Source organism: Indicator indicator, unplaced genomic scaffold, assembly GCF_027791375.1.
Source record: "Indicator indicator isolate 239-I01 unplaced genomic scaffold, UM_Iind_1.1 iindUn_scaffold_128, whole genome shotgun sequence".
Lineage (NCBI taxonomy): Eukaryota > Metazoa > Chordata > Aves > Piciformes > Indicatoridae > Indicator > Indicator indicator.
In genome coordinates this window covers 35,887-61,206 of record NW_026539232.1, presented here as the reverse complement: position 1 = coordinate 61,206, position 25,320 = coordinate 35,887, and the positions used below count along the sequence as shown (strand labels likewise).

Below are 25,320 nucleotides of genomic sequence, written 5' to 3'. Positions count from 1 at the left end.
GTAAAGTTGGGGGTGGTCTCTGGGGTGGGGGAGGGGTCCTTGGCTCTAGCGGGGGGGTCATCTATGGGGTTCTGGTGGGGTCTCGAGGGTTCTGGGGACCCATCCTTGGGGTTGGGGTGGTCTGTGAGGCTGGGGAGGTGTTGATGTGTTTGGCGGTTCCTTGTGCTGCTGTGCTGCTGAATCCCCTTGCTAGGGACAGCTGCAGGCCCCCTTGGGCTGCTGCTCTTGTTCCAGATGGAGTCCATTGGTGCCCCTGCAGGGGGTGGCCCTTGCCCTGTCTCCCTGGCCCTGGCCCCCTCTGCTCATTGCTGTCCTGGCAGCAGAGCTGAGCTGGCAGCAGCACTCTGGGGGCTGCTGTGGCAAGGAGAGGTTGGGGGCAGCATGGGGGCTGGATTGCAGCAGAGGCTCCTGTGGGGGGCTCTGGGGGAGCCCTGGGGGTTTGGAGGCTTTGAGCTGGCAGCTGCTGGGCAACTGCTGTGCTAAAGGGCAGCATCTGGGCTGAGGGCCAGGCCCAGGGCGGGAGCCCAGCCCAGGCTGTGTCCTGGCTGTCGTTGGGGTGGCAGCTATGGGTACTGTGCTGAGCCTGAGCTTAGGAGCCCCTGGGGCTGGTGCCAGAGCTGGTCCTTTGACATCCTGCCCAGGGTGGGCACCCCCCAGCCCTCTGCCAGGAGTCCTGGAGGGGCTAATGTGGGGGTAGGGGTCAGCAGCCCAGCTGCTGGAAGGTGCAGGAGCTCCCTGCTGCCATCCTGGCTGGGCTGCAGGGGCCCAAGGCAGGCAGCTGGGCACAGGCTGGGCCCCAGCAGGACAGGACAGGCTGTGGCTGGCAGAGACAGCAGGAGCAGGCCCCATGCTGGACTCCAGGGATTTTGTGTTTGCAAAGTGCAGCTGAAGCTGCTGAGAGCAGGCAGCAGAAGGGCTCAGAGGCACAAGTGGGCACCTGGTGGTGCTGCAGCCCCAGAGGTGCAGGGGCTGTCTGGGCAGAGGTGCCCACCCTTGGCAGGTGGATGCTGGCAGGCCTGGCCTGGCCCAGGAGCCTGAGCTGGGCTGAAGCAAGGACAGCTGTGAGCCTTGGCAGCTTGAGTGGCAAAAGTGAAGCCACTGCAGCCCTGGGGGCCCTTGAGGAGTGTGGGCAGCACAGAGCAGGCCTTGGGCACTGGAGGTGGCTTTGGGTCAGGAGCACTGCCCCAGAGGGCACTGCTAGTTCTGGGTCCCTGCAGCCTGGAGTGGCTCTGGTGCTGCTTCTGCTGCAGCCTTGCTTCCATACAGGGCCTGCAGGAGCTGCTGCAGGAGATGGCAGAACTGCAGCATCTGCTGGTGTGGGAAGGGTCAGGGTCTGCTGCTGCCAACCTGTGCTGGCCTTGGCCCCTGAGCAGGGCTGGGGTTGCCCCCTGGGCACAGCCCCATGTGGAGCAGGCTGGAGGTGCAGCAGTACTGGGGGGAGGGGCAGACTCCAGGCTGTTGTGCTCTGGCACAGCCTTTGCCCCAGCTGGGCACTTGCCCCAACCAGGCTTGGTCACTGCTGGTGTCCTGGCACAGGAGAGGACTCCAGTGGCAGCCTGCTGATAAGGAGAGAAGCTCCAGGGGATGCTGGGTGGCCTTTCACAGCACCAGGCCTGGCTCCTCCTACCCCACAGCTCCTGCCAGAGGTGTGCCCATGCACAGAAGGGCTCTGTTCAGGTGCCCTCTCCTGGGCAGGTGAAGCCCTTCCCGAGGGCATGGCTGTGCCAGGCCTTGTGCCAGGGGTTCCTCTGTCTGCCCTCAGGCACAGGGGTGGGCACAGCTCTCTGCAGGATCTCTGTGTCCCCCAGCTGGGCTCTGGCTTTGTCTCTGCCCTCAGGAAGTCCAAGCCCTGTGCCCAGTGTGCCCAGCGTGCCCAGCTTGCCCTCAGCACCCCAGTGTGCTTTTGGTTTTGTGATGGTTTGAAACTGTCTTTTTAATTTTTCCTTGCAAAGTTCAGAACAGAGAAAGTGAAAGAATGTAAATAAGTCACTATTGGGTGTAAGAAAGCAAAATAACGATTGTTCTAAACACTTCCATTGGATAGATAGAAATGTTTAAGAACTATTACCCAAAACAAAGTAGGCACTCTGCACATTCTGCGTTCTGCAGTGGGGGCAGTTGCTGGGCTGTCTGGCTGCTGTTTCTTCTTCTCTTCTCCCTGAAGATAACACACTGACCTTGGCAGCTAAGTTAACAACTTTCTGCTTAACTAACTCTGCTTCTCTGTCCAGGGGGATCTGGGGGGGAAGCTCCTGGGAGAGGGAGGCCCCCTTTGGGAGGGTCCCCTTGGGGGGAAGCAAAGGGAGATCGATTGTGCTTTTTCTGTTGATTGTATATATTTGTGAATGTTGTGAATTTTGTATATTTGTACATATTCATTGCATTTCATTGTAGATTTTAGCCTCTGCTTGTAAATACAGCTTTTCATTTGCTTCCAGACTGAGCTAGCCTGGTTATTGTTGGTGGGGGGGGAATTTCAGCTCACACCAACACACTTTTTATTTTTGTCGCTCCAACTCGGGGCTCAATTGCTTGTATGATTTATTCCTGCTCAGATTAGGAAGCAAAATGAAGCTGTTTTGGATTTTGAGTAATTTTATTTCCTCTGTTATCAGTGTGATTGTCTACAGATGGGCTGTTTCCTGCATGATAGACAAGATTGTGAGATATGTGGCATATAAGTCATTTCTTTGGGTTAAGAACAAGTTACTGAATGCTGTTGAATTCTGTTGTGGCCCTATTGGGCTTAGAAGATATGGTAACTCAACTATGAATCTGCTAGCAGACACATTTGAGTTTGTTACTCTTCTTACAACTACAGAGGGTCTTTGGAACCAGTGGTACCCTACATATCTTGTGCTAGCCTTAATTTTGTTATTTCTTGGAATAATCATATGGCTGCTGATAGCACTGTGTCAAGAAAGACGTAAGGCTACTTGCTCTTCCGACCTGCGTAGATGTAAGAGGAAACATAGAAAAGCTCAGAGAGGTTCGGAATTGGTTTCTGATTCTGATTACGGTGACCAGGAAATCACAGTTCAGGTTTGTGAGAAAGCTGCCGATAGTTTTGACTCAGAGCCAGCAGCAGTAGCTGCAGGACCTTTGCCAGAATCTGAGATAACAGACTCGGGTACACAGGCAGACATAGTTACACAGAGAGACTCAGCGACACAGACAGACTCGATTACACAGGCAGACAGGGGTACACGGGCAGACAGGGGTACACAAACAGACATAGTTACACAGAGAGAAATGGTTGTGCAGACAGACATAGTTACACAGAGAGAAATGGTTGTGCAGACAGACATAGTTACACAGAGAGAAATGGTTGTCCAGGCAGACATAGTTACACAGAGAGAAATGGCTGCGCAGACAGACATAGCTGTGCAGGCAGACGCCATTAACGAGGCACAGTCTCCTCCTCCTCCCTTTGCTGCCCAGACGGATGCAGCAGTGTCTGCAGGATCTCAAAGCACACCTCCTGCCAACCCTGCACAGACTCCCTCTGCTCCTGCTAACCCTGCACAAAATTCCTCTACCTCCTCCAACTCTGCTGTGAATGTGAAAGCCAATCCAGTAAATTTGGTGGCCACTGTAAGCAGAAAGCGTAAAGGAGCTGCAGGAGGAGATGCAGATGCTGCAGGAGATGGTGCAGATGGAGATGAGGGTCCTTCTACTCAGGGTCCCTCTGTTAAGAAAGATCCTTCTGGTGAGGAAGAGAAGGTTAGCCTTAAAACTCTGGCAGACCTCTTGAGACCCCACATGGATGATGGAGATGTAGACCCTGCTGAATTAGCAACTGCAGGCAGTGCCTCTGAACTCAAGGAAATTCAACGGAGGATTAAAATAGGATTATGGGGACAGCGACCTCAGGATGATGATGATGATGGAGGATGACATACAGTCAGCTAATGCACCCAGACAGGAAATTAGACATGTGAGGAAGGATTACATCAGAGGAGATAATGAGCCAGTCCTGTCTTGGCTAGCCAGGTGTTTTGATATGGGAGCCCCAGCATTGGTGGTAGGTGACAAGTCGGCCTCTCAGTTGGGGATGCTCTCAAAGGATACAGGCATAGACAGGCATCTAGGCAAGTGCATTGGTAAAGCTTCTCTGTGGGCACGCCTCTTACTGGCAGTCTTGCTGAGGTACCCCAGCAGAGATGATTTACCATGGAACCCTAAGCCTTGGACCACAATAGCTGAGGGAATCAAGCGTCTGAGAGAATTTGCTGTGAGAGAAATAATATACGGAGATCATAAGACTCTGAATCCTGATGAAATTCCTGTTGGAACAGGCCTTGCCAAAAAGCTCATTAAGCTTGCTCCTCCTAATTATGCTACTATTCTGGCAAGCAGGATTGTGGCAAGAAATTATGGTGGAGTGCCTCCCACTGTTGGCCATTTCACTGACCAAATGAGGCAATTGGAGGATAGTCTTGCACGTACTTCTTTGGTTTCAGCCATTGAAACTTTGTCTGGAGAGATAAAGAATTGCATGAAAGAGCTGAAGGAGGAACTTAAAACCTCCATATCCAACTTGATGAAGGGGGATGATTCTGATTCCTCTTCCTCCAGATGGATACAAGTTTCAGCTGTTAGGAACAGACGTGCTCCAAGAAGGCCATTCCAGAATAGGTCAAACCAAAACAGACAGCAGAGGCAATCACGTGGCAGTATCTGGATAACTCTGCGTGATCAGTTTGGTGAGAACATGAACAGATGGGATGGTCAACCAACTTCTGATCTTTTCAAGAGGTTACGGGAGCTGCAGAGGGGCAGATCCCGAGGTAGCAATACCAGGAGGGTAGCTGTCGCTTCCTCAGTTTCCCAGAACAACTCTGATAGCTCCAACAGTGATCCTAATTCTGATGCTGGATGTTGTGCCAGCTGTACATGTGGAGGTAATCCCCACCATTAGGGGTGCCCTGCCTTCCGCCAGGGGGAGGTAAGGGATAATGGAGATAACAGAATCTATTGGGATGTGTACATCCAGTGGCCTGGCACTTCAAAATTTCAGAAGTACAGGGCCTTGGTTGACACAGGAGCTCAGTGCACCATAATACCATCAAATTATCAAGGGGGAGAATCTATAACTATTCAGGGAGTCACTGGTGGATCTCAAGAGTTGTTTAAGATAGAGGTTGACATAAGTTTAACTGGGAAGCAGTGGAAGAAACATACTATTGTAACAGGTCCTAATGCACCTTGTATTTTGGGAATTGATTTTCTGAGAGAAGGGCGTTTTAAAGACCCTAAGGGTTACAAATGGGCTTTTGGAATAGCAACTGTAGAAACTGAGGGAGGAAAATTGAAGTTGTCCATTAGACCTGAGCTTTCAGATGAATCTGCAGTTGTGGGACAACATGAGACAGAGGATGTAAAGCTGCCGGTTGCTTCTCAAACTGTGCATCACAGACAATACAGAACCAACCGTGACTCTTTGGTGCCCATTCAAAACTTGATTCGTCAGTTGGAGAGTCAGAAGGTCATCAGCAAAACTCACTCACCTTTCAACAGTCCAATCTGGCCTGTGAGAAAGCAGAATGGAGAGTGGCGTCTGACAGTTGATTTCCGTGCCTTCAATGAAGTAACTCCACCCATGAGTGCAGCTGTACCAGACATGATGGAACTCCAATATGAGCTGGAATCCAAGCAGGCCAAATGGTATGCTACCATAGACATTGCTAATGCTTTCTTCTCTATTCCCATAGCAGAGGAATGCAGGCCTCAGTTTGCTTTCACCTGGAGAGGCATTCAGTACACATTCAATCGTTTGCCCCAGGGGTGGATTCACAGTTCAACCATCTGCCATGCAGTGATCCATGATGCTTTGGAGAAAGGTGGAGCTCCAGGACACATTCAGTTCATCGATGACATCATCGTCTGGGGTGAGACTGCTGAAGAAGTCTTCGAGAAAGGTAACAAAATCATTGACATTCTCTTGCAAGCTGGTTTCGCTATCAAGCGAGACAAGGTGAAAGGACCTGCCAGAGAGATCCAGTTTCTGGGAGTGCGGTGGCAAGATGGTCGCCGTCACATCCCAATGGATGTGATAGACAGAGTCTCCACCATGGCAAATCCCACCAACAAGAAAGAAACTCTGCGTTTCTTAGGCATAGTGGGATTTTGGAGACTGCACATTCCTGGATACAGTCAGATTGTGAAACCTCTCTATGATGTGACTCGAAAGAGAAACAGTTTCCAATGGGGTCCTGAGCAACAAGCAGCCTTTGACCAGATAAAGTGAGAGGTAGTCCAAGCGATGGGTCTGGGACCTGTCCGAACTGGTCCAGACATTAAGAACATTCTGTACACGGCCACCAGTGACAATGGTCCAACCTGGTGCTTATGGCAAAGAGCTCCAGGGGAGACACGAGGACGTCCTCTTGGTTTCTGGGGTCGTGGCTACAGAGGCTCAGAGGCAAACTACACTCCAACAGAGAAAGAGATTTTAGCTGCTTATGAAGGAGTGAAAGCTGCTTCTGAAGTGATTGGAACTGAGTCACAACTTCTTCTAGCTCCTAGATTGCCAGTTCTGAATTGGATGTTCAAAGGCAGAGGTTCTTCACCACATCACACAACAGATGCTACCTGGTCTAAGTGGATGGCTCTGATAACACAGAGAGCTCGAATGGGAAATCTCGAAAGGCCTGGTTTGGTGGAGGTGATCACAAACTGGCCAGAAGGCACAAGCTGTGCTAAACCTCCAGAGGAGAGAGTAACTCGCGCTGAGGAAGCTCCTCCTTACAGTGATCTGTCTGATGATGAAAAGAGATATGCTTTGTTCACAGACGGTTCCTGTCGTCTGGTTGGGAACAAGCGGAGATGGAAATCTGCAGTGTGGAGCCCAACGCGCTGAGTTGCAGAAGCGAGAGATGGAGAAGGAGAATCTAGTCAATTTGCAGAGGTAAAAGCTGTCCAGCTAGCTCTTAACATAGCTGAACGTGAGAGATGGCCAAAGCTTTATCTCTACACCGACTCGTGGATGGTAGCCAATGCCTTGTGGGGTTGGCTGAAAGACTGGAAAAAGAATGGCTGGCAGAGAAAAGGAAAGCCTACCTGGGCTGCAGATCTGTGGCAAGACATTGCTGCTCGCATCGACAGAATCCCAGTGAAAGTGAGACACATCGATGCTCACATTCCTAAGAGCAAAGCTACAGAGGAACAACAACACAACCATCAGGCAGATCTAGCTGCAAGAGTTTCCCAGGTGGACACAAACTCTGATCCTGATCCTGATCTTGACTGGAAACACCGAGGTGAGCTGTTCTTAGCTCGGTGGGCCCATGACTCGTCAGGACATCAAGGCAGAGATGCAACCTACCGATGGGCTCGTGAAAGATCCATTGACATTTCCATGGATGCTATCACACAAGTCATCCATGACTGTGACATTTGTGCTGCTATTAAGCAGGCAAAGCGGATCAAGCCCTTGTGGTACGGTGACCGATGGTCCAAGTACAAGTATGGTGAAGCCTGGCAGATTGACTACATCACTCTACCTCGTTCTCCATCTGGTAAGCAGTATGTGCTGACTATGGTAGAGGTGAGCACTGGATGGCTGGAAACTTATCCAGTTCCTCATGCAACTGCACGTAACACCATTCTTGGTCTGGAAAGACAAATCCTGTGGAGACACGGAACTCCAGAGAGGGTTGAGTCAGACAACGGAACTCATTTCAAGAACAATCTTGTAAAAAACTGGGCCAAAGAGCACAGCATCGAGTGGATATTCCACATTCCCTACTATGCACCAGCTGCAGGGAAGATCGAACGCTACAACGGTTTGCTGAAAACCACTCTCAAAGCCATGGGGGGTGGATCTTTGAAAAACTGGGAGAAACATTTAGCACAAGCAACCTGGTTAGTGAATAGTAGAGGTTCAGTGAATCGAGCTGGACCTGCCCAATCAGATTTGTTGCAAAAGGAGGAAGGTGATAGAGTTCCTGTTATCAGAGAAAAGAATCTGTTAGGCAAAACTGTTTGGGTATTTTCTCCTTCAGGAGAGGCCAAACCTGTCCGAGGGGTGGTTTCTGCTGAAGGTCCTGGTCACACCTATTGGGTAATGCAAGAAAACGGTGAAATTCAGTGTATTCCACAAAGAAATCTAACTTTGGCTGAAAGAGGTTAAATTCAGAGTGTTGCGCAGATGCAGCATCGCGCCCAAGAGGAGAATCCATGAGATCTACAGTGCACGAACCCTGAGAGCCCTGAGACACCTGAGAGTCCCTGTTCCTTCCTTCGCTCCATCTGCGAGGAAACAAGCTGTTTGCTGTTTTTCCTGTGATTTGACTCTTTTGAATCATCTACATCTGAGATAGCCGGAATGGACTATGGTCTTTATTCACCTATTGTTGTAGATATTATTTTAGATTAGATAAATGATAGTAGCAGCCAATGGAATTGTTTAGAAGGGGTGGACTGTGATGGTTTGAAACTGTCTTTTTAATTTTTCCTTGCAAAGTTCAGAACAGAGAAAGTGAAAGAACGTAAATAAGTCACTATTGGGTGTAAGAAGGCAAAATACTGATTGTTCTAAACACTTCCATTGGATAGATAGAAATGTTTAAGAACTATTACCCAAAACAAAGTAGGCACTCTGCACATTCTGCGTTCGGCAGTGGGGGCAGTTGCTGGGCTGTCTGGCTGTTGTTTTCTTCTTCTCTTCTGGCTGAAGATAACACACACTGACCTTGGCAGCTAAGTTAACAACTTTCGGCTTAACTAACTCTGCTTCTCTGTCCAGGGAGGTCTGGGGGGGAAGCTCCTGGGAGAGGGAGGCCCCCTTTGGGAGGGTCCCCTTGGGGGGAAGCAAAGGGAGATCGGTTGTGCTTTTCTGTTGATTGTATATATTTGTGAATGTTGTGAATTTTGTATATTTGTACATATTCATTGCATTTCATTGTAGATTTTAGACTCTGCTTGTAAATACAGCTTTTCATTTGCTTCCAGACTGAGCTAGCCTGGTTATTGTCGGTGGGGGGGGGAATTTCAGCTCACACCGACACAGGTTTCTTTGGGATAGTTTTGTGGGGGTGTGGTGGGTTGAAAATTCCCCCAACATGAAGTTTGCCAGCCCAGCTCATCTGGAAGCAAATGAAAGGTGTATTTACAAGCAAAACTCCAACCTCCAATGGACTGCAGTGAATATATACAAAATCTCCAGTCTAGGTATTTACAACTAATGAACAGCACAAGGACCCCCCTGGCCAAAGACCAGGGGAAGTTCCTGGCTTCTCCCTCCCTGCCTCCCCCTTGCTCCCTGTACAGAAAGGGACAAGTGAAAGAGCGGAGAGATGTTAGAACTTAGCCAAAACAATGCAGCCAAGGTCAAGCAGAAGCCAGCAGAAGCACAAAGTTAGTATCTCCCAGAGCAAAGAGACTCTGCTGCTGAATCCCCCTGCTCCGGGCAGCTGCAGGCCCCCTTTGGCTGCTGCTCTGTTAGCAACCGGAGCCCATTGCTGCCCCTGGTCCCCTCTGCTCACTGCATCAAACCTCTCTGTGCCCTCCAATCTCTTTATCACTCTTTCCTAAGAGTTTTCAAACTACTTTTCAGTTTCTCTCAGGGTTTCCTGAATCCAAAAAGAATCAGGGAATTTGTCTGCAGGCTCAGAGCTCTGCAGAGCTTTTGTCACCTCTGCTGGCAGGAAGCAAGGTCAGAAGCAGACTGCTCTGCTTCAGCTGTTCTGACTCTGGATAAATGCTTGCTGGAAGGAAAGCAAATGAGGCTGAGATGTTCAGTGTCTGGTTCTGGCTGAGGAATTGCATGGAATTAGACTGAAAGGTTTGAATTTCACTGGGGGCAGTGAAGAAGTCCTGAAGTTTCCTTGGAGGAGTTTCAGAACAACAAAAAGAAATTCCCTTGCTGCTCTTTCCTGCTTCATGAGATGAGAAGGGAAGGAAATCATTGCTCCAAGTGAGCAAAGCTATTCCAGTGCTCTGTCAGTCTCAGCAGTGCTGTGGCCAGCAGGGCCAGGGTAGAGATTGTCCTCCTGTCCTGGGCACTGGGGAGGCCACACCTTGAATGCTGGAGTCAGGTTTGGGCTCCTCACTCCAAGAAGGACTTTGAGGGACTGGAGCATGTCCAGAGAAGGGCAAGAAAGGTGGTGAAGGGTCTGGAGAACAGAGCTGGAGAGGAGCAGCTGAGGGAGCTGTGGGGGTTGTTTAGTGTGGTGAGGAGGCTGAGGGGAGACCTCATTGCCCTCCACAGCTCCCTGCAAGGAGGCTGCAGTGAGGTGGGGGTTGGGCTCTTCTGCCTAGTCTCAAGCGATAGATGGAGAGGAATTGCCTTGAAATTGTGGCAAGTTGGAGATGAAGACAGATTTGTTTGCAGAGTGGTCAGGGATTGGCACAGGCTGCCCAGGGAGGTGGTGGAGTTGCCATCCCTGGAGGTGTTGAAGAAAGGTGTGGCCATGGGGCCATGGTTTGATGGCCCTGGTGGTGTTGGGGCTGGCAGTTGGACTCCTGCTCAGAGAGGTATTTTCCAGCCCAAACAATTCTATGGCTCTGTGAGGAAGCTAAGACACAGGAAATGCATCTTAGGTGCTGAAGGTGCTGGAAACAATGGGAAATGAGACAGAGTCCTGTCTAGAGGTGAAAGGTTTGGGTTTTCCCTCTGGGCTTATAATCTTTACTTGGAATTCCCTGGGATTATTCCAAGCAGTGCTGTCCCATGGAGCCTTTTTGGGCTAGTTTGTGGTGTCCTGAGAGAGCACAATGGAAATGAGACTTGGAAAGAGAAGTGCTGAGAATGAAGCCTCAAGGCTTGTATGTGGCATAGCTGTGTGGGTGTGGATGAGAGCTGTGGAGTCTAGGAGACCCTTCAAGGCCTTGTTCTGTTGATGGAGATCTGGAATGAGGAACTCCTGCTTCCAGAAGAGGGTTTCAAGTAGGTTAAAACTCAACTCTTGTGCATGGATTTGTGTGGGGAAGTGTTTGTCTTCTTGTGGCCAACTCAACCTTCCTTCTGCAGCAGGAGAGTGACAGCCTGGGATCTTCAACCCCTGGGGCACTGGACACCTTCTGGCCTGGTTTTCTTCTCTAGAGCTTTCCAGCCCTGCTCCAAGTCTGCTGTTCCTTGAAACTCTTGCTGGTTGTTTTCTGCAGCCCTAGGAGTTTGATCAGTCTCTTGGATCAGTTTGGTCCTTTCTCTTGTCACCAAGTTCAGATCCCCTCAATTTTGGAAGCTGAGCACACATTGAAGCTTTTGCTGCCAGCAAAAGCTGCCAGCATTCTGTGCTCCCAGCTGGAGTGCTGTGTCCAGTTGTGGTGCCACCAAGAGAGGCAGGAGGTTGAGCTGTTGGAGGGGGTTTGTAGGAGGGTGGGGCATCTCCCCTCTGGGGGTGGGCTGGAAGAGTTGTCACTGTTGAGGCTGGAGTGTGGGTGATGAGAGACTGGAGCAGGTTGCCCAGGGAGGTGCTGGATGCCCCCTCCCTGGAGGTGTTGAGGGCCAGGTTGGATGAGGCTTTGAGCAGCCTGGTGTGGTGGAAGGTGTCCCTGCCCATGGCAGGGGGGTTGGAGCTGGCTGATCTTTGGGGTCCCTTCAGCCCAAGGCATTCTCTGAATCCTTGAATTTGGAGACTTAGCAGAACTTCAATGAGTGGAACTTGAAATAAGCAAAGTTGTGGAACTGGTTTGGAGCCTGGGAGATGATTTGGATCTTAGGGAGTGGTTTGGGGCTTGGCACCTGCCTTGTATTTGAAATCTGAGATTTTAGCCAATTGGAAGTTGAAGCTGAGTTGCTTTTCAGTGCAGTGCTTCAGAGTTTGTGATGCTCAGAAGCCACATCTCAAATAGCTGCTGCAAGAGTTGAGCTGAACTGGAACTCTGCACACCAGAGGAAAAAGTTTTTCTCTACCAGTCAGACATTAGAATCACAGAACTGTCAGGGTTGGAAGGGACCTCAAGGATTATTCAGTTCCAACCCCCCTTCCATGGGCAGGGATTCCTCACACCACATCAGGTTGCTCAGAGCCACATCCAACCTGTCCTTAAAAGCTTCCATGGATGAGGGTTCTACCACTTCCTTGGGCAACCTGTTCCAGTGTCTCACCACCCTCATGGGGAAGAACTTCTTCCTAACATCCAATCTGAATCTCCCCATTTCTAGTTTTGCTCCATTTCCCCCAGTCCTATCACTATCTGCATCCTAAAAAGTCCCTCCCCAGCTTTCTTGTAGCCCCCTTCAGATACTGGAAGGCCACAAGAAGGCCTCCTTGGAACCTTCTCCAGTCTGAGCAACTCAGTCTGTCTCCAGCCCTCTGCTCATCCTCATGGCCCTTCTTGTAACAGAAGCTCCAGAACTGGACACAGAGCTCCAGGTGGGGTCTCAGCAGAGTGGAGCAGAGGCTCTGGTAGGCTCTCTGGGCTGCAAGTGCTCACTGCTGGCTCCTGTTGAGCTTCTCATCCAGCAGCACCCCCAAGTCCTTTTCTTCTGGGCTGCTTTCAAGCCAGTCCCCTGCCCAGCCTATATCGGTGCCTGGGCTTGCCCTGGCCCAGCTGCCGGACCTTGCACTTGGTCTCGTTGACCTCATGAGGTTGGCTTGGGCCCAGCTCTGCAGCCTCTCCGGGTCCCTCTGGATAGATCCCTCCAGTGTGTCTGCTGCACCACACAGCGTGATGTCTTTGGCATTCTGGCTGAGGGTGCCCTCAAACCTGCTGAGGGTGCCCTTGAGTCAGTGTAAGAAGGACATCCTATTTTCCCAGGTTTAAAAGCCATACTAACAAATGTGGGGTTTCTGTAAATTGATTTTATAGCTGTGATGGTTGAGTCTAAACCACAGTTTGTATGTCCCAGAGGTGTTCTGTTGCAGGTTAATCTTCTACATGGTATCAACTATGATTTGTTAGAAGACAGCATTTTTTTCTGTCTTCATTTTGTAACTCCCAAGGGCAGTGGTAGATTCCCCTACACTGCACAGTTTGAAGGCTCAGCTTGCCAGGGGGCTGGGCCAGCTCAGCTCAACTCCACTGTCACTGCAAGGTTGGAGCAGATGAGCTGTTACAGTGTGAGAGCTGAAATCCCCCTCCCACACCAACAATACCCAGGCTAGCTCAGTCTGGAAGCAAATGAAACTGTGTTTACAGACAACACTACAATCTATGATGCAGTGCAGTGACTATGTACCAAGATACACTGCTCACCACACTTACAAATATGTACAGTCATCAAAAAACCACAACCAAGCCCCCTGGCCCTCCTTGTGGGGCTGTGCATCCTTCCCCCCCCCCGCCCCCAGATCCTCCTGGCAGAAGGCAGAGAGCCAAGAAGCAGAGAGGCTGTTAGACTTAGCTTGTCACCGTCAGTATGAAGGGGTGTGCTATCTTCAGTCAGAAGAGACAAGATGCAGGCAGACAGACTGAGAGAAAAGGGACTGCCTGACCGCCCCGCTGCCCGACCGCCCCACTGCCCAACCACCGGACTGCCCGACCGCCCCACTGCCCGACTGTCCCACTGCCCGACTGTCCCACTGCCCCACTGCCCGACTGCCCCACTGCCTGACCGCCCCGCTGCCCGACCACCCCGCTGCCCGACCACCCCTCTGCCCAACCACCAGACTGCCCGTCCGCCCCACTGCCCAACCACCGGACTGCCCGACTGCCCCACTGCCCGACTGTCCCACTGCCCGACTGCCCGACCACCCCACTGCCCGACCGCCCCACTGCCCAACCACCGGACTGCCCGACCACCCGACTGCCCGACCACCCCACTGCCCCACTGCCTGACCGCCCACTGCCCGACCACCCCACTGCCCAACCACCAGACTGCCCGTCCACCCCACTGCCCGACCACCGGACTGCCTTTCCGCCCCACTGCCTGACCACCGGACTACCCAACTGCCCTACTGCCTGACTACCAGACTGCCCCACTGCCCCACTACCTGACCGCCCCACTGCCCGACTACCCGACTGCCCCACTGCCAAACCGCCCCACTGCCCGACTGTCCCACTGCCCGACCGCCCCACTGCCCGACCGCCCCACTGCCCGACTGCCCCACTGCCCGACCGCCCCACTGCCCAACTGCCCGATCACCCCACTGCCCGACCGCCCCACTGCCTGACTACCCCACTGCCTGACCACCCCACTGCCAGACCACCCCACTGCCCGACCACCCCACTGCCTGACCGCCCCACTGCCAGACCACCCCACTGCCCGACCACCCCACTGCCCGACCACCCCACTGCCTGACTGCCCCACTGCCTGACCGCCCCACTGCCCGACTTCCCCACTGCCCGACCACTCCACTGCCTGACTGCCAGACCGCCCCACTGTCCGACCACCCCACTGCCTGACTGCCCCACTGCCTGACTGCCCGACCACCCCACTGCCCGACAGTCCACTGCCCGACCACCCCGCTGCCCGACCGCCACACTGCCCGACTTCCCCACTGCCCGACCACCCCGATGCCCGACTTCCCCACTGCCCGACTTCCCCACTGCCCGACCACCCCACTGCCCAACCACCCCACTGCCTGACTGCCCCACTGCCTGACTGCCCGACCACCCCACTGCCCGACAGTCCACTGCCCGACCACCCCGCTGCCAGACTGCCCCACTGCCCGACCACCCCACTGCCTGACTGCCAGACCGCCCCACTGCCTGACCACCCCACTGCCTGACTTCCCCACTGCCCAACCACTGCCTGACTGCCCGACCACCCCACTGCCCGACAGTCCACTGCCCGACCACCCCGCTGCCCGACCGCCCCACTGCCCGACTGCCAGACCACCCCACTGCCCGACTGCCAGACCGCCCCACTGCCCAACCACCCCACTTTCAGACTGCCCCACTGCCCGACTGCCAGACCACCCCACTGCCTGACCGCCCCCCTGCCTGACTGTCCCACTGCCAGACTGTCCGACTGCCGGACCACCCCACTGCCCGATCACCCCACTACCAGACTGCCCGACCGCCTCACTGCCAGACCACCCCACTGCCCGACTGCCGGACCGTCCCACTGCCCGACCACCCCACTGCCCAACAGCCCGACTGCCTGACAGCTCCACCACCCCACTGCCAGACTGACCCACTGCCCAACCTTGTTTTGAGTAGTGATTCCTGGACATTTCTATCTCCCCAATGGAAGTGTTTAGAACCATCATTATTTTGCTTTCTTACACCCAAGAGTGATTTTTTTACATCTTTCTCTTTTCTGCTCAAACTTTGTGAGAAGAAAAATTGACGACAGTCTTTAAAACCATCACATGAGCCTTGGGGTCCCTTCCATCCTGGCATTCTGTGCTACCAGAGCTGTGCTGATGATTTTGGGGGCAGTTGGAAACCTTCTTAAGCACTTTTGAAGAGGGACAAAGAGAGAACTAAGCCTAGAAACTCACTCAGCTCTCTCCAGAATGAACTCTTCAGAGCTTTTAAGAGCTTTCAATGAATTTGGCAGAGCTTTTGATGAGTTTTGAAGGGATTTTGGTGACTTTTTTTTCTCAGGCAGTTTTAAAAATTTTTAAGGATACTTCTTCTTCTCCTTGTCCTCTTCATTGTCCTCCTCTGCCTCACCTTTTTCCTCCTCTTCTTCTCCCTGGAGGCTACACTTAGAATCATGGAATCATAGACTGGTTAGGGTTGGAAGAGAGCTCCAAAGGTCCAAGCCCCTCTGCAGTCAGCAGGGACATCCTCCATTAGATCAGGTTGCCCAGGGCCCTGTCCAGCCTCACCTTGAATATCTCCAGGGATGGGATCTCAACCACCTCCCTGGGAACCTGTTGCAGTGTTCCAGCAGCTTCATGGTACAGAACTTGTTCCTCACATCCAATCTCAATCTGCTCTGCTGTAGTTTGAAGCCATTGCCCCTGGTCCTGACCCTGCAGGCTTTGCAAACAGTCTCTCTCCATCCTTCTTGTAGCCCTCTTTCAGGTACTGGAAGGTCACTATTAGGTTACCCTGGAGCCTTCTCTTCTCCAGTCTGAACACCCCCAGCTCCCTCAGCCTGTCCTCACAGCAGAGGTGCTCCAATGCCCTGATCATTTTTGTGTCTCTCCTGGACCTGCTCCAACAGGTCCACGTCCTTCCTGTGTTGAGGGCTCCAGAGCTGGAGGCAGGACTCTAGGTGAGGTCTCACCAGAACAGAACTAAAGCACCAGGATCTCCACTCTCCAGCTCTGGCCATACTGCTTTTGGTGCTTTGGTCCTTCTCAAAGGAGTTTAAGAAAACCTCTGCACAGAGGATGGGATAGATCTGGGAAGTTTCAATGCCTGTGCTGTTCAGAGCTGCAATCCTACAGTGCAAAGCATCAAATATACAACAATCCATGATGCATCTCGGCCACAGGACCCAAACAACCTCCATAGGCCAAAGCTTCCACCAAACCTCCACCTAACGAGGCCAAAACCCCAGGCCCCAAATGTTCCCCCACTCCACCATGTCTCTCTGCCCCTTTCCCCATACCCAAGTGATGCAGTTACAAATTCTGGTAGCCAGCTCCAAGCTGAACCAGGCTGTTCCAGGCCCTAGGTGGCAGCATTGCCAAGGCCTCAAACCTCCTCTGCAACAAGAGATCACAGAGCACGTTCCCAGGAGCAGAGAGGAAGGGAAAAGGAGGTTGGAGAGCCTGTGCTGTTTGTTTATGAAGAGTAGATGCAGGCATTATGGGAATGAAATAACACAGAGGACACTTTCTGGTGTACCTCTGGACTTTCCAGTCCCTTCTGGAGCTCTGTACTCTATGGTTTAAGACATCTCAGTGCCTTAAATCCACAACAGGGATTTTCCTTCATGCTCTCATTCTGTTTGGCCATGCTGGGTGTGTAGATCAGCCCTGGGGCCTTGGTGGGGCCCTGGGGCCTCTCAGAGGGCACAAACTGAGTGCAGATCCAGGAGCAGTGGGTGGACAGATGGAGTTTCAAGTCTGCAGGGGGCTGGGAGGGGTTAGTTCAGCAGCTGTGTGGCTCTGCCTGACTCCTACCAACAATAGTGGTGGCAGCACCTGACCCTGGAAGCTCAAACACCCAAATCCTGCCTGGGTCTGGACAGTCTCCTGACACCTTCTGACATTCAGCACAGCCCAAGCAGACACTCACCAGTCCTACTCACATACCCTACCCCATAACCCATGGCAGGAGTCACCTGAGGTCTCAGTCTCTCTCTTGTTCTCCTTCCTCAATTACTACATGAGGTGGCCACAGGGTCCCTCCCTACCCCTCATCTGTAACCCTTCCCCCTTGGCTTGTTGCTGTTCTTTCAGCCCTCCAGCTCATCCCAGTCTTTAGTCTCAGGGACCTTCCATTCTCCTGCTTTCAGCCCAGTTCTTTAGATGCTTCGTCAGCTACAACATTCTCCACTCCACCCTTCCAGCTGCAGTGGCAGTGGAGCTGTGGCACACAGGGCCATGGGACAGCAGAGCCACCAGGGACATGGATGGGCTGGGAATGGTGAGGCAGGAATTAGGCCTTGTAGGGATTGGCCTTAATATGCCACAAGGCCTTGTCCCCCACAAATGGGACAGGATCAAGGGCCCAGGTGGCAAATGTGTACAACAAATGCCAGAATTGGGCAGCATTTCAGGAGATAAAAGGAGACTCCTCCTGCATCATGGTGAATGCTGAGCAGGTTTTGCAAGAAGCTGACCAAGTCCCTTCCCCCATTTCTGCAGCTGCAGAAAGCATAAACATCCCTTTCCCTGTGTCCTCAGGGCTTCTCTGACCTTCTGTTGTGCAGTGACCAGCACAGAAATGGCCCTGGAAATGGCAGGAGATGCCTGCAGGGCAGCACTGAATACAGAGTGGACAAGGTGGGGCATGTGGTCAGGGCCAGGAAGGAGACCTGGGTCCAGAGCAAGAGATGCTGTAAGAAGCTGCAGCCAAGGCCTGGGAGAGGCTGGCTGGAGGCAGCTTTCTTGTGGTGCTGCCCTGCAGATTTCTGTGTGCTGGCAAGGAGATGAGTCTGGCCTGAAGCCCTCCCATCTCCAGGAGCCCTGTCCATCTGCTGTGCCCCCAGCAAGGCCCAGCTCTGGTGCAGGGCCATGGGCAGTGCTGAGCCATCCCTTGCACATCAGTCCTCTGAGCCTTTTGCTTCTCTCTTGCAGGGTCGGTGTCCTCTCTCCATCACGTCTGCACTTCTGGGCTGGGCAAAGGCAGAGTTTGCAGATCTGCCCCTTGGAACAGCCCAGCAGGTAAAAAACTCAGACTGGGACAACAGTGGGACCCCAGCCCTCCACTGACTCCTGTGGCAGCTCCCAACCTCCTCCAGAGCTTTCTGCCTACCACATCTCACTCACTGGGAGCTCTGACCGATGTCAGCTGTGGTAGGAGTCTAGGCCCCCCCCCAGGTAGGTGAGGGTCTGTTGTGAGGGTCAGTGCTGCTGCCTCTTGTCTGAAGCAGGAGAGTTTGAAAGGCACAGCCTGGGCCAGGAACCACCCTGCCAATGGTGCCAGGCTTGGGAACAGGGGGGGATGAGACTGCTGTGTAAGTCTCAGCACCCCCAGCCCAGGAAACCAGAATCTCAGGACAGGTAGTAGAGGTCTGACTGCACCAGCATAGCAATAACTGGGGCTTTGAGGCTCCCTGTCCATTGCTTGTCCTAGCCAAATACTGGGTGTTGGGAGGTGTTGGCTGTCAGGGTCTGTTCTGAGCAGGGCAGGATCTCAGGGTTTGAGCTCCTGGGCTCAGGTGATTCCATCTTCTCTAGGGCATAGCAGTGATCTCTTCCCCGACCAGCATGGCCTCAGAGAAGTACCCAGACAAGAGCTGGGAAGAGAAAAAGCATCCAGAGAACAAGATGGAGCAGCCATATGGCAGCCCCAAGGAAGAGGAGGAGGAGGAGGAGGAAGAGAAGATGGAGGATGATGACTATGAGGACAATGATGACAACGATGATGAGGAGGAGACATATGAAAATGAAGGTGACCCAGATGATGAAGAAAAGAAGGAGAAGGAATAAGAGGAGGATGAAGCACTGCCAGCCCCCTCTGTGCCATCCAAGCAGCTGAATCAGTGCCCTGAGTGTGGGCAGAGCTTCCCACCTGGCTCAGAGCCAGTGAAGCACCATTGCCCCCACCCTGGCACCCAACCCTTCCTCTGTGGTGACTGGGGCAAGAGGTTCAAAAACAGTTCCACCTTCACCATCCACCGCCGTATCCACACCGGAGAGAAGCTGTTCCCATGTGCGGAGTGCGGCAAGAGCTTCACCGAGAGCTCCGGATTCATTCGGCATTGCCTCATCCACACTGGTGAAAAGCCGTTCAGCTGCGCCGACTGCGGCCAGGGTTTCACTCAGAGCTCTAACCTCACTAGGCACCGCCGCATCCACACTGGTGAGAAGCCCTTCAGCTGCAATGACTGTAGCAAGAGGTTCAAAAGCAGCTGCACCTTATCCTACCACCACCACATCCACACCAGAGAGAAGCTGTTCCCCTGTGCAGAGTGTGGCAAGAGCTTCACCCAGAGTTTCCTTCTCCTCCGGCACCAACTCATCCACAGCGGTGAAAAGCCATACAACTGTGCTGACTGTGGCAAGAGCTACAACAGGAGCTCAAACCTGACCAGACACCGCCTCACCCACACTGGTGAGAAGCCCTTCAGCTGCAGTGACTGTGGCCAGAGCTTCACCTACAGCTCTCTCCTAGCCCAGCACCGCCGTACCCACACTGGTGAAGAGCCCATCAGCTGCAATGACTGTGGCCAGATCGTTACCTACCGCTTCCTCCTAACCCGGCACCGCCGCATCCACACTGGAGAGAAACCCTTCGTGTGTGGTGACTGCAATAAGAGATTTGCTACCAAGTTCTCTCTTAGGATGCACCTTCGTGTCCACACCAGTGAGAAGCCCTTCACTTGTTACGACTGTGGCAAGAGCTTCAAAAACGGCTCCACCCTCACCATCCACCAACGAATCCACACGGGAGAGAAGCTGTTCCCCTGTGCTGACTGTGGCAAGAGCTTCACCACGAGCTGGAGATTCATCAGGCACCAACTCATCCACAGTGGTGAAAAGCCATACAGCTGTGCCGACTGCAGCAAAAGCTTCAACTGCAGCTTTGACCTTACCAACCACCGCCACCGCGCTCATGCCGGTGACAAGCCCTTCACCTGCAGTGACTGTGGCAAGGGCTTCAAACACAGCTCCACCCTCACCGTCCACCGCCGTATCCACACTGGAGAGAAGCTGTTCCCCTGTGCTCACTGTGGCAAGAGTTTCACCGAGAGCTTCAGACTCCTCCAGCACCAATTCATCCACACTGGTGAAAAGCCGTACAGCTGTGCTGACTGTGGCAAGACCTTCAATTGCAGCTCCAACCTCACCCACCACCACCGTATCCACACTGGTGAGAAGCCCTTCACCTGCAGTGACTGCGGCAAGAACTTCACCTTCAGCTCCAGCCTCTACCACCACTGCCGTACCCATGGTCATCACCCACATTGGGGAGCAGGCACAAATAGACCCACCTCGGGTCTGTTGGGGTAATGGTGAGCAGATGGACTCAAAATCACCTCTTTCTCACCTGCATTTCTTCAAGGCTTTGAGCTCCAGCAAGAGCAAACACTTCTTGCACTTCTAAACACCATGTAGTGGTGATGAGAATAATTACAGTGATGAGCTGGCACTGCCAGAGCCACAAGTGGAGCTGGGCTGATCTTTGCCAGGGTTTGTCTGGTTCTTCCCCAATGCTTTGGGTCTCCCTGGGGTAAACAAAACCCTGTCCATTGCCCAGTTCAGCCAATAAGCAACCAGAGTTACCAAACTCCTGTATTGTTTGGTTTTGTTTCAGACATGCCCAAATGTTGGAGGTATTTGTTAGTTAATTATAATAAAATATATTAAGTAATAAGTAATTATAATCATATATAATAAGCAGCCAGTAATTATCATAGAATACAATAGTTAGTAGTGAATTATAATACAATATGGTATGAATACTTGTAATAAGGTCAAAGTAATCCTGAATGGAATGATATGGGATGGAGTGGAATAATACAGGACCAATGCTTTTAAATCATAAGAATGGATAATGGCAATAGTACCAGGAGTGATCCTGGCAATAATAAAGGTGATAGCAACTGCTCAGAGTAAAATAGTGGTACTGGTGGTGCTGAACAAATAAGAAGTTTTAGGGTTGGAGAAATTGTAAATAAAGAAGTTTGGATAAATTTTCCTTAGAAGAAGTTGTTTGTAAGTTCAGAGATCGATGCTTCTCTTCTCGTTTGGATGATTTAGGACTTTTTCAGTGTGTTGTCATTCCAAAAGAGCTCTGTTTAACATAAACTTTTTCTTGCTCTTCTTCAGAGGTTAATTCAAGGGTTTGATTTGAACATAGTATTTTGGTGTTAACATAAGAATTTAGAACAAGTATATTGCAGAATGGTTTTGGTCTTTTCTTTGTATTAGTAATAGTGCTTTAAGATAAGGATTATGTTGGAGGGAAAAAAAGAAGAGGGGTGGGTGTGGAATTTTCTGCTACATCCCAGAGAGAGCTTTAGCCTAGGAAAGGCCAGGAGATTTGTCAGTGTAGGAAAGGGATGTGCTTGTGTTTTACCACCTCCAGGTCCTCCATGGATAGCACAGGGAACATCAAGCCCTGTCATGAACTGGAAAGCTCAGTTCTACAACTCAGTACTGTAAACATCTCAGCTACCAATGCAGGAATCAATACAGAGGTGAAACACCACTAGGAACACCACAGCTGAATGAAGACTAACTCCTGTCCTAAGGCTCATCACAACGACTGCCCTGCTGAATGGAGACCAATGGAATGGTTTTGAGGCTGGTTGCCTGTAAAGGAGCTGGCAGGCCCCTGGCAGATGGTCACTGTGACAGCTCCTGCTCTGGATGCTGTTTGGCAGAGAGCTGAGTGGCTCAGGGATGAATTACTGGTTTTCTTGACACTGTGCTGTGACCTGATTGGTGTTCTGGAGTCACCTTGGGATGAACTGATGAACTGTGGCACTGCCAGAGCTGGGGAATATTGACTTGGGAGAGGTCAAGGCTGCCTGTGTGCCTGAGGCAAGTCAGGTGGACGACCTCTGATAGTGTTGTAGGTTAAGCATTAAATGTTCTACCATAGAGATGGAACTCCCTCAAGGGAGAGTGGCAAGAGGGAGGCAGAGGATGTTGCAACATTATCCCATTCCCTTTCCTGCAATATGCCTGTATAAGGAGCAGACATTCCAGTCAGCTCTCTCTTCTCCAGGTATGAAACTTCTGCTTTGGCTTGCAGCATGGGGGATGTTTTGCTGGCTGAAAGATAATTTCATCTGTGTGACTTGGGTTTGGTGTGGGGCTTGAGTAGAGAGCCATGCTGGGGCGGGGGGGGGAGGGCACATCTGAGGCCTGTGTTTTTGGCCTGGTTTGAAGGGAGAGTGTGGAAAGCATTGGCCTGCTTAGAGGGTTTGGGTCCTGTGGCCAAGGCGGACTATTCATTTGTGTATTTTATCTGCTTTCATACTGTTGTATGGAGTTATGATTAATACTTCCATTAAAACTTCTTTCCAATCCAGTGTGGAGAGTTTTCTTTACTTCTTTGGGAAGGGGTGAAGAGCATCTGTCTCACTTCTAAAAATGAAGGCAGTGAAGCAGCCGTCTGTGACTGCAGCTTGCATGGGCAGTGAGCTTGCACCTGCAGCTTGCACAACTGGCACCAATCCTGCAGCAGGTCTGGCCCCTTGTGCTCCTCCGGGACTGTTGGCTTTTGCTGCAGCCATTTCTGACATAGTCTGCCTTGCTCCAGTCAGCAGAAGAAGAGAAGGTAAAAACCTGGTTAAAGATGATGACAATGGCAGAGAGTGAGTTTGTACAGGAGACAGTGAGTGTGAGGGCACATTGCCAGGCACTTCCCAGAAAGAGCCAGCAGATGGTGCTGGTGCACAGCCAACAGATAGCAGTGGTGCACAACCAGCAGATGGCAGTGGTGCACAGGCAATAGGGCAAGCTGAGCCTAGAAAGAATTTAAGGCACATTTGACAGGATTTTGCCTCTAAGGACAGGGAAGATTTAATGACTTTGTAAGTCACTTGTTGGGATGGTGGCACAAACACTCTCGAAACTGCAAGGCAAGTGAGGCTTGGAGGGTAAGGCTCTTGGCTTCTCTCCCAGATCTTAGGCAAGGCAAGGCAAGGTGAATATGATTTGGCCTGTATTTGTCACTTACCCAAGATTCAATTTGGGCCAATAGGTCAGCTGAAGCAAGCAAACAGTTAAGCAATAAAACAGGATTCTGTCAGGTCATAACCATAAAATGCAAAGACATAGGCCTGGTCTAGGAGAAGCATGGCCAGTGCATGTGCTTTTACCATAAAGGGTAAAAGCCTTTGTTTAGCAGATTTACTGGTGCCTGGGTTCCTTTGCCCTTTTCCTGTGTGTCCCCAGACTCCTACAAGAGGGAGGGGGAGAAGGGGACCATGTCTGTATATGCCAGGACTTGTTCTTGGTCTGGTTTTGGCCTGTTTGGTCCTGCCACCATAGTTCCCAAAGCAAGGGATGGAGAAGGTGAATCAAGGCAATTTGCAGAGGGAAAAGCCATCCAGCTGGCCCTTGATATAGCTGAATGGGAGAAGGCCAGTACCTGACCTCTACACTGATTTATGGATGGTAGCCAATGCCATAGAGATGGCTGAAGGAATGGAAACGGAATAGTTGGCAGTGGAAAAGGAAACCTATTTGGGCTGCTGACCTGTGGCAGAATATCGCTACCTGTCTGGAGAAACTGCCAGGTCTGGCACATAGACACACACAGACCTAAAAGCAGAGTCATTGAGGAACACCCACACAACCATTAAGCAGCTTTAGCTGCTAGTCTTCCAAGTAGAGATGGACTGGAATCACCGAGGTGAACTGTTCTTAGCTCAGTGGGCCCAGGACTCTTCTGGTCACCAAGGAAGAGATGCCACATACCAATGGGCTCCTGACCAATCCATGGATCGATCTATGGAGGCTATGGCACAGGTTATCCGTGACTGTGACATATGTGCTGTCATAAAGCAAGCTAAGGGAATGAAACCTCTGTGGTATGGGGGATGATGGCTGAAGCATAAGTATGGAGAGGCCTGGCAGATTGATTCCATCACCCTTCCTCCAACTCACCATGAGAAGTGATTGTGTTGATGATGGTAGAGGCAAGTACTGGATTGTTGGAGACATCTCCTGTGCCCCATGCCACTGCCTGTAAACACCATTCTGGGCCTGGAGAGACAAATCCTGTGTTGACACAGTACCCTGGAGAGGACTGAGTCGGAGAATGAAACCCATTTCTGGAATAACCAGGCATTATATGCCCAGAATTATGCCCCCAAATACCAGCAAACTTGTCCCAGCATGTTTTGGTAAGTCCCCCCTTTCCACACTCCTTTCAGGAGAGGAGGACAAAGGCCCAGGTGCCAACCTGTCTCCCTTAGGGGTAAACAACTGCATGCACCCATTGCATGGCATGCTTATGCTCTTTCCATCTAAGGGCATAATTCTAGCTTCACCCTTTCCATAAGTTGAAGCAAGTTGTTGACAAGTGTGCCCATTGGTCAGATCCAGCCTCGAGAAATCTGTAAGTACTACTCCATTTGTTTATTACTTTGCTCTCTCCTTTTGCTTTCTCTTGCTTTGGTTGAGCTACAGAAGCTCGCAACCCCTAAGCCTTCTCATTCCCACATGCAAGCGTACTAGAAGCCTCTGCAATACAGAAAGAAGCCAGCTCACTGAGCTGCTCAAGGAACCAGCAATCAGGAGATCCCTTCGCTGAGCTACAGGAAGCTGGTGTCGTAAGCCCAGTTGAGAGGACTGAGGAAAACAACCCGCGAGGGTAAGCTTTAGCCCAGAAGGGGAGGGACTAGCTGAGCATGGCAGTCCAGAACAGCTGCAATCATAAGCAGCCATAAGCAGAAATGCATCTTGCTTGACCTTGCCGTTTGTGGAAGAAAAGGAGTTGCCTACTGTCACCACTCCACAGCCCTGTGTCATCAGGGTAAAGCACCCAGGATTTCCCCAAGAGAAAGAAGGAGAGAAAATATCTCCTCCTTTGAAATCAAAGCCCAAGACTGCATTGTCACCTTAATGGGAGCAGTCACTGAGATTCGGCATTGTCAGCTCAAGCCGAGCCAAGGGGGAAGTGCTGCTTCACCACACCCCGCCCCCGAAACCCATCTCCGGGATCGGAGGCAGCCGACCCTGCCTACCGGGAATCGTCATCTCCATCATGAGGGCCGAAGGACCCAGCCCTGTCATGTGAGACCACTCCTCTGGACCAGTCCTGCCAGGCTGACCCTCTATTCAGGGAGCCACTCCAACCCTGCTAAGAGAAACCACCAATCACTGGAAAGTCCCTCCCCGTGGCCACAGGAGGAGAAAGAAAGCCTTGCCCCCACCCGCGGAGGCAGGAGGAGAA

The 25,320-nt window shown here is 51.8% G+C and overlaps 2 protein-coding genes across 2 annotated transcripts; both read left to right on the top strand.

Annotated features, from left to right (window-relative positions):
• Positions 1 to 13,346: 13,346 nt before the first annotated feature.
• On the top strand, positions 13,347 to 14,999 carry LOC128980355 (uncharacterized). The gene is made up of 3 exons (XM_054398824.1): positions 13,347 to 13,769; positions 13,863 to 14,057; positions 14,676 to 14,999. The coding sequence occupies exons 1-3, from the start codon at positions 13,347 to 13,349 to the stop codon at positions 14,997 to 14,999; spliced, it is 942 nt and encodes a 313-aa protein (XP_054254799.1).
• A 3,672-nt stretch (positions 15,000 to 18,671) lies between these two features.
• Positions 18,672 to 25,164, top strand: LOC128980354 (gastrula zinc finger protein XlCGF26.1-like). Its single transcript, XM_054398823.1, has 4 exons — positions 18,672 to 18,855; positions 18,985 to 20,358; positions 22,648 to 22,732; positions 25,029 to 25,164. The coding sequence occupies exons 1-4, from the start codon at positions 18,672 to 18,674 to the stop codon at positions 25,162 to 25,164; spliced, it is 1,779 nt and encodes a 592-aa protein (XP_054254798.1).
• The last annotated feature ends 156 nt before the right edge of the window (positions 25,165 to 25,320 follow it).